The 16879-nt window shown below is 38.7% G+C and overlaps 1 protein-coding gene across 1 annotated transcript in view; it reads right to left on the reverse strand.

Moving 5' to 3' along the window:
* The window catches only part of LOC128124359 (vomeronasal type-2 receptor 116-like), a gene marked incomplete at its 5' end in the record, with an annotated part of 77997 nt that overhangs the window by 19083 nt on the left and 42035 nt on the right, over positions 1 to 16879 (reverse strand). Inside the window, one exon of the mRNA XM_052760495.1 lies at positions 557 to 784. Within this exon, the coding sequence (XP_052616455.1) occupies positions 557 to 784 (228 nt within the window). The remainder of the gene's footprint in view (positions 1 to 556; positions 785 to 16879) is intronic.

A 16879-nucleotide genomic window follows, 5' to 3' on the forward strand; every position in this document is an offset into this window, starting at 1 on the left:
GATCTCATGTCTTTGCTTGGGAAGTACACATATCTTTAATCCCAGGAAGTAATACAGCAGGTCATAGAAAGGTATAGACAGTGTGAGGAAACAGGAACTCACTCTCTTTCATCTGAGGATTTCGTCAAGGTAAGAACTAGTGGCTGGTTGTTCTGCTTCTCTGATCTTTTGGCTTTCACCCTGATATCTGGCTCTGGGTTTTTTATTATAAGACCATCTAAGATTCAAACAAATCTGGCATCCAACTCCATGCCCTTTCTTTCTCTCTGCTTAAGAAACAAGCAAACAAAACTGAAAACAAACAAAAAGCCTCCAAAATACACACACATAAAGCAAAAGACCAATAAGACAAAAAAAATGCCCAAAGAAATATAACATAAAATTTCTACAAAAATAACACTGAATTTCTTGAGTATGGAGCCTGCTCTGAAGTGAGACTTCATTGCAAGAAATTACTATTTCCTTTGCAAGAGGGTGTACATTGCAGATAGGAGATCCCGAGCAAGATTTGTTTTATTATGTGTAGTTCATAGTGTTACAATTATATCTAACTCACCTCTGTAATTCCTGTGGCCCATTCTATCATATCCTCAGATAAAGATAATTGTTCATCAAGTGGACCATATGGGGAAAATTTTCCAACTTTCACCTTGAGTCCAAGACCTTCTGGAAAGTTCCAGTAGTTGAGAATGTCATACTCTGCATTCAATTTCATTTTCTCATCCAAATTCACTTGTTCTCCAGCAGGATTAGTAAACTGCATGTTCTTCAGAAAAAGGTGCAGCTAAAAAAGATATATTATCTTATGAAGTTGGTACTAGTGTGAAGACAAATAACCCAAGTGTTCGGGCAAGTCTTGTGGTGATATATTGTGCACCGTAATAAACTTGCCTGAGTATGAGAGGACAGAGACAGTCACTAAATTAGACATAGAGGTCAGACAGTGGTGGCACACACCTTTAATCCTATCAATTGGGAGGCAGAGATCCAGATGGATCTCTGTGAGTTCAAGGCCACACTGAGCTACATGGGATTGATCCAGTATAGGAAACAGAGCCAGGCAGTGGTGACACATGCCTTTAATCCCAGCACTTGAGATCTCATGCCTTTGTTTGGGAAGCACACATGCCTTTAATCCCAGGAAGTAATATGGCAGGGCAGAGAAATGTATAGAAGGAGTGAGGAAACAGGAACTCACTATCTTTAGCCTGAGGATTTCATAGTGATAAGAACTAGTGGCTGGCTGTTCTGCTTCTCTGATATTTCAGCTCTCACCTTGATATCCGGTTCTGGGTTTTTTATTATATGACCATCTAAGATTTGAACAACATCTGGCATCCAACTTGTGGGGCATGGATTCATGAAAAAGCTACTTGCCTGTGGCCTTGCAGGTCCTGGCTCAGGCCTGAGTTGCATGTGGCCAGAGTCTCCACACCATGTGGGCTGGAATCCCTAACCAAGTGGCTATGTTTTTGTTGTAACCTCTCAGCAGTGAATGCCATAGATTTTTTGGGTTCCAAAAACCATACGAGTTAGGCACTTTCTTGTATTCCCTTGTGCAGATGGCTGGCTCTTTGGCTTTTTCTCTCCTGATGGGTTGTGGGTTCTCCCTGGGTCCCCATCTTTTGCTGCTACCATACTAGGTAGCTGCCTGGAAACCCACTCAGGCTTCTACTATTATGCAGAAGCAGTCAGTCTGACATCTGAATCCTCATTGTCAGCAGGTTTGGTGAGACAACTGGGATTTCTTAAAGAGAGAAATTAGTTAAAAAAAGAGAACCCCACCCCATTAAAAATGGGAAACATTTTTACAGTGGAGGGAATTTGGTCTCTGTGTGATAATCTGAAAATGGAACAGTTAAATGAGAGGATAATTAATGTGGATGGGATTTAGGTAAAGCCAATTATAAATGTTATTTGTTTGATCATTTCTGTTTTATCATTTAAAAAGTTAGTTAAGCCAGGTGGTGGTGGCACACGCCTTTAATCCCAGCACTTGGGAGGCAGAGCCAGGTGGATCTCTGTGAGTTCGAGGCCAGCCTGGGCTACCAAGTGAGTTCCAGGAAAGGTGCAAAGCTACACAGAGAAACCCTGTCTCAAAAAAACAAAAAAAGGTTGGTTAATGTGAGTGCCAAGATAAAAATTTTAGAAAAACTTGTTAAAAGAAATCATAGAGAAATTCAGACCCAGACAGAGGAATTTAAAGGTAAACCTATCTCATCATTGCATTATACAGTTATAGAGAAACAGCCTAAGGCTTTCAAGCAGCCAACCTTAATATATCCAGTAACCTTACAGGAACTACAAAATGCTGAAGACTGTGTAAGAGCTGACTGGACACCTGTGCAAATGTTATATTTGAGAAGATTCAAAGAAGCTATAGTGTCATATGGTATGCATTTCTCATTTGTGAAGCAGATGTTAAATATTCCCTTGAGACTGGAGAGATTTAGTTACAGCTTTCTTAGAAACTGGTATCCAATTACAGTGGAGGACCTGGTGGAAGGATGAGGCTAAGACCATTAAACAAAGAAGTAGGGCTAGAGGTATGGAAATCTCCCAAGGTTAACTTCTTGGAGATGGAGCATAGCTAGAGTTTTCCTGCCTTGCCCACAGTCAGGACAAATCTCTGTCACCTGCCAGTCCCACAGCCGCTCAGACCCAACCAAGTAAACACAGAGACTTATATTGCTTACAAACTGTATGGCCATGGCAGGCTTCTTGCTAACTGTTCTTACAGCTTAAATTAATCCATTTCTATAAACCTATACCTTGCCACGTGGCTCGTGGTTTACCGGCATCTTCACATGCTGCTTGTCATGGCGGCGGCTGGCAGTGTCTCCTCCCACCTTCCTGTTCTCTCAATTTTCCTCTGTTAGTCCCACCTATACTTCCTGCCTGGCCACTGGCCAATCAGTGTTTCATTTATTGACCAATCAGAACATTTGACATACAGACCATCCCATAGCACTTCCCCTTTTCTTTTATTTTTTTTTAAAAAGGAAGGTTTTAACTTTTACACATCTCCAAAGCCAGCTTGGTATATTTGGGAATTTGGGCATAGCTTCTCTTACTACTTCCTGCTGGAGGGGACGCTGTATCTTATGGGGACACAAAGAAAATTTTAGGATTATGGAGTAGTCCGTGAGGGTGTATTGTCTGAGCCAGTTGCCTTGAATCCGATCTGGATGTTGGATTATCTGGGCCATGGTGTCATCAGAGACCTTTCAGGAGGTCTTGGCTGGTCAAACCTAATGTATCTTAATCTGGAACAAATCCATAGCCTCTGGCTTTCTGTGGAAACAAAAGCAGAGCCTCCTTTCCAAAGCAACATATCCTTACATCCACATTTTGAAGTCAAGGTAACTTTAAAATATACATTTTGGCATAATTTAACAGCTTTTACAATCAAATGTTTTTCTTCAGTTATGAATATCAAAGAGAACATAATCCAGATTCTCTGTGTGGTAGCCATCTTTACATGGCTTATTTTTTATGTTACCTTGAGCCTATTGCTTTAAACTGCAGCATTCTGAGACTGAAATGGTGCTGTGGCTGCTGGCTCCACCCACTTCAGCTTCCCAACATGGCAGTGGTATGTTTTCCACCAGCTCTGGGAGCCATCAACTCTCAGAAATAGTGAGTCTATGCTTCTATCAAAGCAGCAAGTAGCCCAGAAACCGCTTTTTGTTTTGTACAAGCAAAGGCTAAATCCACCACACAGCTTAATGTGCCACTTGCAGAGGCCTCATTCCCACCATACTGTAGGTCGAGCATGCACGACAGGAACCCGCCATAGTAGCTCAAAAACGTAGGCTGCCGCTAACTTGAGAGAGACAACTAGGAACTGCTTTTAGCTCCATTTTAGAATCTTTTTTCTCAGGTTTTAGGTGGAAGCTCTTGCCAACACATTGGCGCCATTTGTAGCTAGTTTTCCTGCCTTGCCCACAGTCAGGACAAATCTCTGTCACCTGCCAGTCCTACAGCTGCTCAGACCCAACCAAGTAAACACAGAGACTTATATTGCTTACAAACTGTATGGCCGTGGCAGGCTTCTTGCTAACTGTTCTTACAGCTTAAATTAATCCATTTCTATAAATCTATACCTTGCCATGTGGCTCATGGCTTACTGGCATCTTCACATGCTGCTTGTCATGGCGGTGGCTGGCAGTGTCTCCTCCCACCTTCCTGTTCTCTCAATTCTCCTCTCTGTTAGTGCCACCTATACTTCCTGCCTGGCCACTGGCCAATCAGTGTTTTATTTATTGACCAATCAGAACATTTGACATACAGACCATCCCACAGCAATGGAGATTATAGTAATGTAGATAGGTAGTCTCTTCTCGATGACCACTCCCTGGCTTTATGCTGAATGGCAGCCTTGAATGCTTGGGACAGAATTGAAGAAGTAGAAAAGAAAATTGAGTCATATACAAAGTTATGCAGGACCCATAAGTAACCATCAATGATTTCTTACAAAGGCTGTCTTCATCAGTAAATAACATGATACCAAATTCAGAAGCTAGACAGATAATAATTCAAATTCTGGCTTTTGAAAATTCTAATGCACAATGCAAAAAGGTAATTAGGTCATTAAAGGCAAGATCAGAACCCTTGGAGGAATACATATGAGATACAATGAATAATGAATCTCATGGCCATAATGATACTTGGATAGGAGATGTGATTTCCAGAGGTTTGAAAGAAAAGCGTCATGTCACATGATTCAACTGTGATAAACAAGGTCACCTAAAAAGTGACCATGAACAGGATATTCCTAGAAACAATTTTTTTTCAAATAATAATGGCAACAGAACACCCCTCCCTTCTGGATTATACAAAATTTGTGGCAAAGGTAAACATTGGACTAATTAATGTAGATCAACAAGGGACAGACAAGGTAATCCTTTGCCTTTCCATTGGGACTTTCTGAGGTGCCTCTTATAGGCCCCCATGACAAATTTGGTTCAGTCCTTTTCTGCCATCATGGAGGAAACCCCTTCCCAGAGCAATTAAAGAACTTAAGTCCTGTTGTAAAAAAACAAAAACAAACAAACAAAAACCATACTGCTCTGGGTGACAGAACAGATATAGGAGAGAGAACAAAATATTTGGGAGAAACCATAAGAGAATTTTTTGGCAAACTTCTATGAATAAACAAAGACCAAAGCTAAAAATATGAGTAAATGATGATCCCAATGAAGGTCTTATAGACACAGGTGCGGATGTAACAATAATTGTACCAGAATCTTGGCTTCCAAATTGGCCTCTTCAGGAGGTAAATGTTCAGCTTTTAGGGACTGGAACATTATCTCAATTAAAGCAGAGCCTGAGATGGGTCAAATGTATAGGGTCAGAAGGACAGAGAGGAAAATTAAAGCCATATGTGGCTAATATAGCTATGAGTCTATGGAGACGTGATATATTGCAACAATGGAATGCCCAGATTAACACTCCTCCAATCTGAGAAACAAACCATAAACTAACATATGTTTCTGGGATAAATGTTAGAGGGTATTATAAAGAACAGTCACGAACCATCCAGATTGTACAAGAACAGGGCACAACATCTGCTGATCTTTCAAAGTCACCATAGCCCTACTTTTAAAATGGTTAACAAACAAGCCTTTATGGGTTCATCAGTGGCCTTTACACCAGAGAAACTCCAGTCTTTAGAAGAGCTGATACAAGAGTAGTTAAATGCTCAGCATGTTGAAGAATCAACCAACCCTTGTAATTCTCTTTTATTTGTTATTTAAAAAGAAATCTGGTAAGTGGAGAATGGTAACAGATATAAGAGCAATTCAGCCAATGGGCTCTTTACAGTTTGGTATTCCTTTGCCTACTCTGTTGCCTAAAGAGGACCTCTTATAGTTACCAATTTAAAAGACTGTTTCTTTTCAATGCCCTTACAAGAAAAAGACAGAGAAAATTTTGCCTTCACAATGCCTACTTATAATAATTTTCAGTTTGTTAAGAGATATCAATGGAAGTTTCTCCCACAGGGAATGTTAAATAAACCAAACCTGTGCCAATATTTTGTATAATACCAATTGGAAGCAATACATAAACAATTTTGTCGATGTATAGTTTACCATTACATGCATGATATTTTACTAGCTGATTCAAATGTACATACTTTAGAAAGAATGTTTGAAGAAGTAAAGAAAATTTTGCCTTGTTGGGGATTGTAAATTGCTCCTGAAAAGATACAAAGAGGAGATTCTATTAATTATTTAGGATATAAAATAGGTCTACAAAAAATTAGACTCCAAAAGGTGCAAATTATGAGAGATTAATTACAGATTTTTAATGACTTTCAAAGATTATTAGGAGACATTTCCAATATATGGACCACTATTGTAGTAAAAATTGATTAACTGAGTAATTTGTTCAAAACCTTAGAAGGTGACAAGGACTTAAATAGTCCAAGAGAATTACCAGTTGAAGCAGAAAGAGAATTGGCTTTGGTGGAAAAGAAAATACAAGATACACATGTGGATTGTTTGGGTCGAAAGCTTGATTGCATATTGATTATTTTACCCTCTAAGCATTCTCTACAGGAACATTAATGCAGAAGGAAGATATTATATTGGAATAAATATTTCTTTTTTATTTACCAAATAAACAGTAAAAAATTAAAAATTTATGTGGAAAACATCTCTGAGTTTATTTTAAAAGGAAAATTGAGACTTCATCAATTAGCAGGAATAGATCCAGCAGAAATTTTAGCACCTTTAACTAATGATGAAATTGACAAATTATGGGCAGAAAGCTAAGCTTGGCAAAGAGCTTGCAGTAACTTTTTGTTAGAGATTAACAACAAATATTCCCAACGCAATAGATTTAAACTTATAAAGAGAGCTAACTGGATCCTGCCTCTCATTGTATGGGAAACACTAATATCTGGAGCCCACATTTTATACAGATGAATATCAAAAAGGAAAAGCAGGTTGCAAATCAGAAAATTTAAGCAAAGTGGTTCAAAGTCCTTATAATTCTGTTCAAATATCAGAATCATATGCCATTCTGATGGTATTAATATATTTTTGGAGCCTCTCAACATAGTTACTGACCCTCAGTATGCCAAAAGAGTAGTCTTACATATTGAAACTGCTGAATTTATCCCTCATGAGTCAGAATTAACTTTGTTATTTATTCAGTTATAAGACATAATCAGGAATAGAAATCATTCCTTATATATAACTCACATCCAACCCCATGCAGGTCTGCCAAGCCCTCTAGCAAAAGGTAATAATGAGATTAATAAACTATTGATAGAAAATGTAATAGAGGCCTCAGAATTTTATAAAAACATCATGTCAGCCAGGCGGTGGTGGCGCACGCCTTTAATCCCAGCACTCGGGAGGCAGAGCTAGGCGGATCTCTGTGAGTTCGAGGCCAGCCTGGGCTACCAAGTGAGTTCCAGGAAAGGCGCAAAGCTACACAGAGAAACCCTGTCTCGAAAAACCAAAAAAAAAAAAATCATGTCAATATGAAAGGTTTAAAAAGAGATTTTTCCATAACCTGGCAACAAGCCAAGGAAATTATAAAGAAATATCCTATTTGTTCTTTTTACAATCACACTCCACTACCAGCAGAATGTAACCCAAAGGGTACTCAGGGATGAAATGTAGCAAATGGATGTGTCTCATGTTATAGAATTTGGAAAATTGAAATATGCCATTAATACCTATTCAGGATTCCAATGAGCACCTACTTTGAGTTCCAAAATGAATGATTCTGTGATCATATATTTGCTAGAAGTTATGCCCATTATGGATATACCTGTAAAAATTAAAACTGACAATTACCCAGTATATGTTTCTGGTAAAGTGAAACAGTTTTTTTTTTTTTTTTGCTTATTACAATACAAAGCATATTACTGGTATACCAAACAATCCTACAGGACAAGCAGTTATAGAAAGATCAAATTGAACTCTAAGGGATATGCTAAATATACAGAAAGGGGTAGCAAAATCCCTAGCAATAGATTACATAATGCTCTATTAACTTTGAATTTTCTCAGTGCTAATAAGAAAGGAACAACAGCTGCAGAGAGACATTGGATAATAGAAAAAAACTACAGAATTAAATCAGCCTATATACTTTAAAGATGTGCTGACCTCAGAATGGAAACCAGGAGATGTATTACATTGGGGATAAGGTTTTGCTTTCATTTCTACAGTAGAAGAAAAGCTATGAATACCATCAAAATTTATAGATTCAATTTGAACAAGAGAGGCCTCTTAGTTAGAAGAGGTGATAGTTCAACCTGAGTCACCATTCAATTTATATTACCTTGTACAACTAACAAATGCTTTTCATTTCATCAGCTTAAACTTGCCAAAAAAGAACCTCCCCAAAGTTAGGGTTTGGGAAGCATTTTCAGTTTATCTTTTAGGAGAATGAGGACTAAGGAATCTGAAGAGCACTGGAAAAATGAGACATCCAAAGAAAAGGGACAAATCATCTAGAAAAAAAAATGTCCCAAGAATAAGAATAAATCGCCCTATTGATATATCACTTATCTAACAGGATAAAATGCCATACATCTTCCTAAATGTTTGTTTCTGTTGTTTTCTACAGACACATAAGGCAAATGGTCTTTATGTAGTCCCAGTTCATTTAAAAATTAAAGCTGGCTTTAGAGTGGGAGCATAGCTCTTCCCTTCTCTAAACCCAAGCATGTTTGTTAAAAGAAAATACAAAATCTCTGTATCATGTCAGAAGAGCCACCTGATATGGGACAGAAGAAAAATCAAAATTAAGGGACTATTCTATTGCCACTAATCTCATGATCCTTTGGTTTTATTTTGACTCTTTAAAACTTTTCTTAAGGTGTGAATTTTATATCAAAATTTATGAGATTAATATACATATATAAAAATTTTTGTCATGATATTAATGGTCATAAAAAGTACTAACTAATTCTAGGAAAAAGGCTCCATCTAGCTTCCTGTACATGATTTCAGGTTTGAGTCTCTATTAATTTTCTGCAGTGAACCATAACCACACCTAACAGCAACTTGAAGTCTCCAAAAAGATGATGGGGCCCCACAATGATGATTCCATCATGATAATAATACCACTAAGCTGACAAATACCACCTGAAGATCAGCTTTGGACTATAAAATGCTCAGGACAGTTTCAAGATAGCTAGCTGAAATGATCCAGCCTCACAGACTACTTGAGCAAGGACTTGAGACAAACCCTGAACTTTTCCATTATGCAGAGACTGGACAACAAATAATACAGCTACCTTTCTCAGAACTTGACAATTAATGCAAAATTTTTCTTTTCAGAATCCCTAAAGGTGCCATCACCCCCAGATAGCAGGAAGTAATTTTAAGAACATGATGCCCACATTCCCAAGGGGTGGGGTGGGTGGTTCTTGGTCTTTCAATGGTTTATGGATAACTGTTATTGTTTAAGATGTTTGGTTACAAGTTGTTAATTGTTAATGGTCAGGAAAAAAGCTAAACAAAGGAAATTAGATTTGAGGTTCTTGTTTAAAATAAAGATACAAAGAGGCTATAGATACAATAAGGTAAAAAGTAGATTTTGAACCTACTCTCAAAAAAAGATATAGAAATGATAGATAAAGGATAGATTTTTAGATTCTGTGAAAATAAAAAAGGGGAGGATATAGATATGATGAGATAAAATGATAGATTACTGAATCTATTTTTAGAAAGCAACTATTAATTTTAAATATTTTACATTTGATTGGATTTTTGTTTATTGTACACAAGTTACATATATATTTATTGATACAAATTTGAGATTGATTTTGTTAGAAAATACTATAAATATATTTCTAATTTTTTTTTGTTTTTGGAAACAGAGTTTCTCTGTGTAGCTTTGCACCTTTCTTGGAACTCACTCTGTAGCCCAGGCTGGCCCTGAACTCACAGAGATCCACCTGGCTCTGCCGCCTGAGTGCTGGGATTAAAGGCATGTGCCACTACCGCCTGGCTTGTATTTCTAATCTTCTTCAAGATATTGTACCTATACAGCTCATTTAACAATGTAATGCAAGTTGCTAGTCCTTGAAAGTTATTATTACCAACCAATTAGGATATAAAGAAATTAAATTTAGTAGTTATTACAATCAAATTTGTTGTCAGACTAGGTATGTTTTTAAGGTCAAGCAGATATATTTTAGATAAAAAGATTGTCTTAAAACACATCAGAGATCTATAAAATATGGCATTTAAGATGTTTTACTTACATAGATTCTTTTTATGACTATGAGACATGTCTACTCCTGGCAACACCAATCTGTAGCTAAAGTTTTCCTGCCTGATCCACAGTCAGGACAAATCTCTCTCACCTGCCAGTCCCACAGCCGCTCAGACCCAACCAAGTAAACACAGAGACTTATATTGGTTACCAACTGTATGGCCATGTCAGGCTTCTTGCTAACTGTTCTTACAGTTTAAATTAATCCATTTCTATACATCTATACCTTGCCACATGGCTCATGGCTTACCAGCATCTTCACATGCTGTTTGTCATCATGGCAGCTGGCAGTGTCTCTTTCACTCACTTCCCAGCTTTATTCTCCTCCTTGCCCCACCTATACTTCCTGCCTAGCCACTGGCCAATCAGTGATTTATTTATTGACCAATCAGCAACACACTTGACATACAGACCATCCCACAGCACCAATCTACTTCAGAGTCGATGATGGTCATCAAAAAACTCCATATAGGCCGGGCGGTGGTGGCGCATGCCTTTAATCCCAGCACTCGGGAGACAGAGGCAGTTGGATCTTTGTGAGTTTGAGGCCAGCCTGGGCTATAGAGTGAGTTCCAGGAAAGGCACCAAAGCTACACAGAGAAACCCTGTCTCGAAAAACCAAAAACAAATACAAAAAAACCCTCCATATAGAGTTTACTTTCTTTGTGGCAAGTTAGCCACTGAGAAAGAAAATGACCTTGCTGCAACTACTGACAGTATGCTGTTCAAGATGGACAAGCAGGATACAAAACTGAAACTTGCCAAGACAAGGTAGAAAGCCCCTTCAGAATATCCTGCTTCACAAATGAGTCTGTCAGATATGCTAGACCTGTAGGCTGAAGATGGATGCCCCAACACTGTAGAGAAATCTTGGGTGACTATCCAAGCAACCAGCTGTTTCTGTCATTTCTCACAATTTTTGGAAGGCGCTTATTTGCACTTCCTGTTTACTTAGGTAATATTATTTCCTTCTTGGGTCTCTGAGGGAGTTGAAGATTAGATAGTTATAGTTTTCCTCATTAACAAATTCAGAAAAAAACTCACTAAAGATGTGTAAAGTGTTTAAGTTGGAAAGACATCAAAAGATAGTTTTCAGTTGGTAAATACAAGTTAAGATACAAAGTAAATCAGGTACAACATTTTGGACTCACCAAAATAGGATGAATAATGGAATATTTTCCCTGAATCTGTCAAATGTTAATAGATTGGACATTGTTAATGTAATTCTCAACTGTATATATTGTATATATCTATTGTACTTTTTGTATATAGTTTTTCTTATATTAGTTGTAACTTTTTATTATATTAGACAAAAAGGGGAAATGTGTGATATATTGTGTACCCTAATAAACTTGCCTGAGGATCAGAGGACAGAGCCAGCCACTAAATTTGACATAGGGGTCAGGCAGTGGTGGCACACACCTTTAACACTATCACTTGGGAGGCAGAAATCCATCTGAATCTCTGTGAGTTCAAGGCCACGCTGGGCTACGTGAGATTGATCCAGTACAGGAGAGAAACAGAGCCAGGCAGTGGTGACACACACCTTTAATCCAAGGTGGTATGGCAGGGCAAAGAATGGTATATAAGGCACGAAGAAACAGGAACTCCCTCTTTAGGCTGAGGATTTTATAGACGTAGGAGCTAGCAGCTAGCTGTTCTGCTTCTCTGATCTTTCAACTTTCACCCTGATATCTGGTTCTGTTTTATTATTATTACTATTATTATTATTGTTATTATTATTATTATAAGATCATCTAATATTTGAACAACAAAGTCTCATATTGTTTAAATCCTTGTTGCATAAAACAAATTTAACATGGGTGTCAAGAAGGTAGGACAAATGACAGTCTATGGGTAACTAAAGTATGCACGCAAGTGACCAAAAGCATTGTTGTTAATGTGAATGAGGGTGGGACGGGGAGGGTGCATTCTAAACTGGTAGCCAAATCTGGCCAGGTTTTCTATGTGGTGTTGGCTTTAGGATGTAAGAGTGATTTGTTCTCCATGGTTTATGAGAGTTGTCAAGGGCAGGCAGCATGTGGTAAAGAAGTCCCTGTGTGTAGGTCCTGATGGAGCAGAAAGCCCTGAGAGGCCATTATGTGGAGCTGTGGATATGCAGCCTTGTTTGCAGTGAAGATCCCATGATGTTGGAGGTGTTAGAGATGTGACCAATCTGTCAAGGAAGTTTTATATAGGAAATAGAACCATCCTGTGAGAAAGATGTATGTTGTTGGCAGCAAGGTTGGAGAGGTAGAGCCCTTTGAAATGAAATTTCTAGGCATCAGACATGGAATTACAGGATTTAGTGTTTGTTTTGCTGGGTTTTGGTCTTACTTTGGTCCAGAATTTCGTCATTATGCTCCCATTTCTTTCTTGCAATGTTAATGTATGTTTTGAACCATTATGTATTAGAAATATATAACTTGCTTTTTTATTTTATAGGGACTTAAAATTAAGAGATTACCTTGAGTCTCAGAAGTGACTTTGGACCTTTAAATAGTGTTGAGAGTGTGAAATACTATGGGCAAGTTTTGAATTATGATATGACTATAAAAATTTGGGAGCTTGGAAGTGGAATGTGGATGTTTGATTGAGAAACATTCCCCATAGGCTCAGATATTTAAACACTTGGTCCCCACTTGGTGGCATTGTTTGAGAAGTGCAGTCTTGTTGGAAGAAGTATGTCACTGGAGTTTGGCTTTGAGAGTTTAAAAACTTATTCAGCTTCTAGGTAACTCTCTCTGCTGTGCGTGAAGGTAAAAAAGTCTGAGCTTTCAGTCGGGAGGTGGTGGCACACGTCTTTAATCCCAGCATTTGGGAGGCAGAGCCAGGCGGATCTCTGTGAGTTCGAGGCCAGCCTGGGCTACCAAGTGAGTTCCAGGAAAGGCGCAAAGCTACACAGAGAAACCCTGTCTTAAAAGACAAAAAACAAAACAAAACAAACAAAAAAAAAGTCTGAGCTTTCATTTTTCTGTTCCAGCTTCCATGCCTGCTGCCATACTCTCCACCATTATAGACTTTAACTCTTTGGAAATATAAACCAAAATAAACCCTTTCTTCTATAATTTGCCCTAGCCATGGTGTTTTATCACAGCAACAGAAAATTAACCAATGCTTGGTTCTAAACAGGACATATAAATAACTCACACCAAGACTTAGGGTATACTGTGGAAGACAGGGCCCAAAGAAGGTAAGTTTCAGAGGATGAAAAGAATTGCTGCAAAACAGTCTATTTTGATGAGACTTTGCTGCTGCATTCATGACTGTATTGCAGCTATTATTACCTACACAAGTTTTGCATGAAATTGTGTGTTACAGGAATTCTGTCACCTGTCCACTAGCCAATTGAGAGGAGCATTTGGATCCAAGAGGTGAGGTTTTCTTAGGGAACAGTCATGACCCAAATATAAGGCAGGGCCAAGGGATGTGAGGGCCCTTTTGGAAGCATCAGCAACAGCAGCAGAGAACCTGGTGACACAGTTTGGATTCCCTATTCTGTCTTGTGGTAATTGTGCATGGATTTTGCTTTTAATAAATAGTAAAGTAATCTTTTGACTTCCTTCATCATCTGGCACTTTAATGTGGGGCCTTGTTAACCTACACCAAGAAAATGGATAATGAATAGTATAGAAGACCCAGACATTAATGCACACATCTATGAACACCTGATTTTTGACAAAGAAGCCAAAATTAAACAATGGGAAAAAAAGAAAGCATCTACAACAAACGGTGCTGGCATAACTGCATATCTACATGTAGAAGAATGCAAATTGATCCATGTCTACTGCCATGCACAAAACTCAAGTCCAAGTGGATCAGAGACCTCAACATAAATCCAGTTACACTGAACTTGATTACAGAGAAAGTAGAAAGTAACCTTAAACACATTGGCACAGGAGACCACTTCCTAAATATAATACCAGTAGCATAGACACCAAGAGCAACAATTAATAAGTGGGACCTCCAGACACAGAGAAGCTTCTGTAAAGCAAAGGACACTGCTAATAGACAAAAGGCAGCCTACAGAATGGTAAAAGATCTTCACCAACCCCATATCTTAGAGAAGACTGATATCCAAAATATATAAAGAACTCAAGAAACAAGACAGTAAAATATCAAATAATCTAATTTAAAACTGGGCTACAGAGCTAAACAGAGAATTCTCAACAGAAGAATCTCAAATGGCCAAAACACATTTAAGGAGATGTTCAACTTCCTTAGCTATGGTGGTATTGTATTCCCCAAAATATTATGCATCCTAATAAACTTACCTGGGGTCAGAGAACAGGACAGCCACAATATTAAACATAGAGGATAGACAGTGGTAGCACACGCCTTTAATCCTAGCATTGCAGAGGTAGAAATCCATCTGTTCAAGGGTACAGCCAAGCATGGTGACTCACACCTTTAATCCCAGAAAGTGAGCCTTTAATCCCAGGGAGTTATGGTAGAAAGGAAAGATATATAAGGCATGAAGACAAGAAACTAGAAGCATTTGGCTGGTTAAGCTTTTAGGCTTTTGAGCAGCAGTTCAGCTGAGATTCATTCTGGATGAGGACTCAAGGCTTCCAGTCTGAGGAAACAGGATCAGCTGAATTGGTGAGGTGAGGTGGCTGTGGTTTGTTCTGCTTTTCTAATTTTCTAGCATTCACCCCAATAACTGGCCTCAGGTTTGAATTTATTAATAAGACTCTTTAAGATTCATGCTACACTTAGCCATCAGGGAAATGCAAATAAAAATGACTCGGAGATACCATCTTAACACCTCTCATAATGGCTAAGATCAAAAACACTGATGACAGCTTATGTTGTAGAGAATGTGAAGCAAGGGGAACACTCCTCCACTGCTCTTCAGAATGCAATCTTGTACAGCCACTCTGGAAATCAGTATGGCAGTACCTCAGAAAATTGGGAATCAACCTACCTCAAGATCCAGTAATACCACTATTGGGCATATACCCAAAAGATGCTCAATCACACCACAAGGACATTTGCTCAACTATGTTCATAGCAGCATTATTCATAATAGCCAGAACCTGGAAACAACCTAGATGTCCTTCAACTGAAGAATGGATAAAGAAAATGTGGTATATTTATACAATGGAGTATTATGCAGTGTTAAAAAAATGTCATCATGAAATATGTTGGCAAATGAATGGAACTAGAAAAATCATCCTGAGTGAGGTAACCTAGACCCAGAAAGACAAACATGGTATGTAGTCACTCATAAGTGAATGCTAAATGCAAAGTAAAGGATAATCAGGTTACAATTCATAACCCCAGAGAAGCTAGGAAAAGAGGAAGACACTAAGAGGGACACACATGGATCTCCCCAGGAAGGGGAAGGGCTAAGATCTCCTGGGTAAACTGGGATTGGGGAATAGAGGGGAGGGAATGGGATGTGGGAACATGAGGGCTTGAGATGGTTGAGTTGGGTGAGAGACAGGGAGGGAGAGCAATAAAAGAGATATCTTGACAGAAGGTACCAGTAAGGGGATAGGGAGAAATCTGAAGATAGCAAAACCCCCTATCTGGAACTCACAAGATTGTCCTCAGCTAAAAATTCATAGCAATGGTGGAGCGGGTGCTTGAACTAGCCTTCCCCTGCACTGATATTGTTATCTACCCTACTTGTCATCATAAAACTTACATCCAGGTCATTGATGGAAGCAGATGCAGGGAACCACAGGCAAGAATTGGCCAAGATCCTGGAGTTCAGTGGAAGAGAGGGAGGAAGAATTGCAGGAGCAGAGGGAGATCAGGATCATGATGGGAAAAACCACAGAGACAGCTGACCCAAGCTAGTGGGAGTTCATGGACTCTGGACTGACAGCTGGGGAGCCTGCATGGGAATGAACTAGGCCTTCTGAATGTGGGTGAAAGTTGTGTGGCTTGATGTGTTTGTGGGTCCCCCGGCAATGGGACCAGAACTTATCCCAGGTACATGAATTAGCTTTTTAGAGTCCATTCCCTGTGGTGCAATGCCTTACTCAGACTTGATGCAGTGGAGAGGGGTTAGGTCTGGCCCCAACTTGATATGCCAGCCTGTGTTGACTACCCAAGGGAGGCCTTATCCTCTATGAAGAGGGGATGAGATTGGGATGGGGGGAGGTGGGGAGGAACATAAGAAGGAGAGTGAGGGGAACAGGGGTTGGTATGTAAAAGGAAAGAAAATTTTTTAAATAAAAAATTAAAATAACATATAAAAACTTTTAAACTGTAAATCGGGCTATTAAATAAATAAACAAACAAACAAATAAGTTAAAAGAATAAGGAGAAAGGACAATCTTAAAACCTCTCCCAGGTCAATGATTGGGAATATCACAATGCAGGGAATTAGGATGGGATGCTCACTGCTGCTATGGATGGGATGGTAGAAAAACTAACTGAAGAGATAAACAACTTAGCTGTGATTGATAAAATTTTTCTAACAATTGTTATCAGTCTGGCAATTCATATTTATCCTTAAAAATGGTTTGGTAACTGTGCCAAAGATGAGAGATATGCTGAAAAGATACAAGCCTTAGAAAATGCAACTACTGATGATATGCAAACCTTACAAATAGGTACTAAGGAGAATAATACAGTTTTGACTAACAAGATAAAGGCTTTAGAAATATTTACTGATGAA

The sequence above is a fragment of the Peromyscus californicus genome, unplaced genomic scaffold (assembly GCF_007827085.1).
Source record: "Peromyscus californicus insignis strain IS unplaced genomic scaffold, ASM782708v3 Scaffold_4__1_contigs__length_199733344, whole genome shotgun sequence".
Lineage (NCBI taxonomy): Eukaryota > Metazoa > Chordata > Mammalia > Rodentia > Cricetidae > Peromyscus > Peromyscus californicus.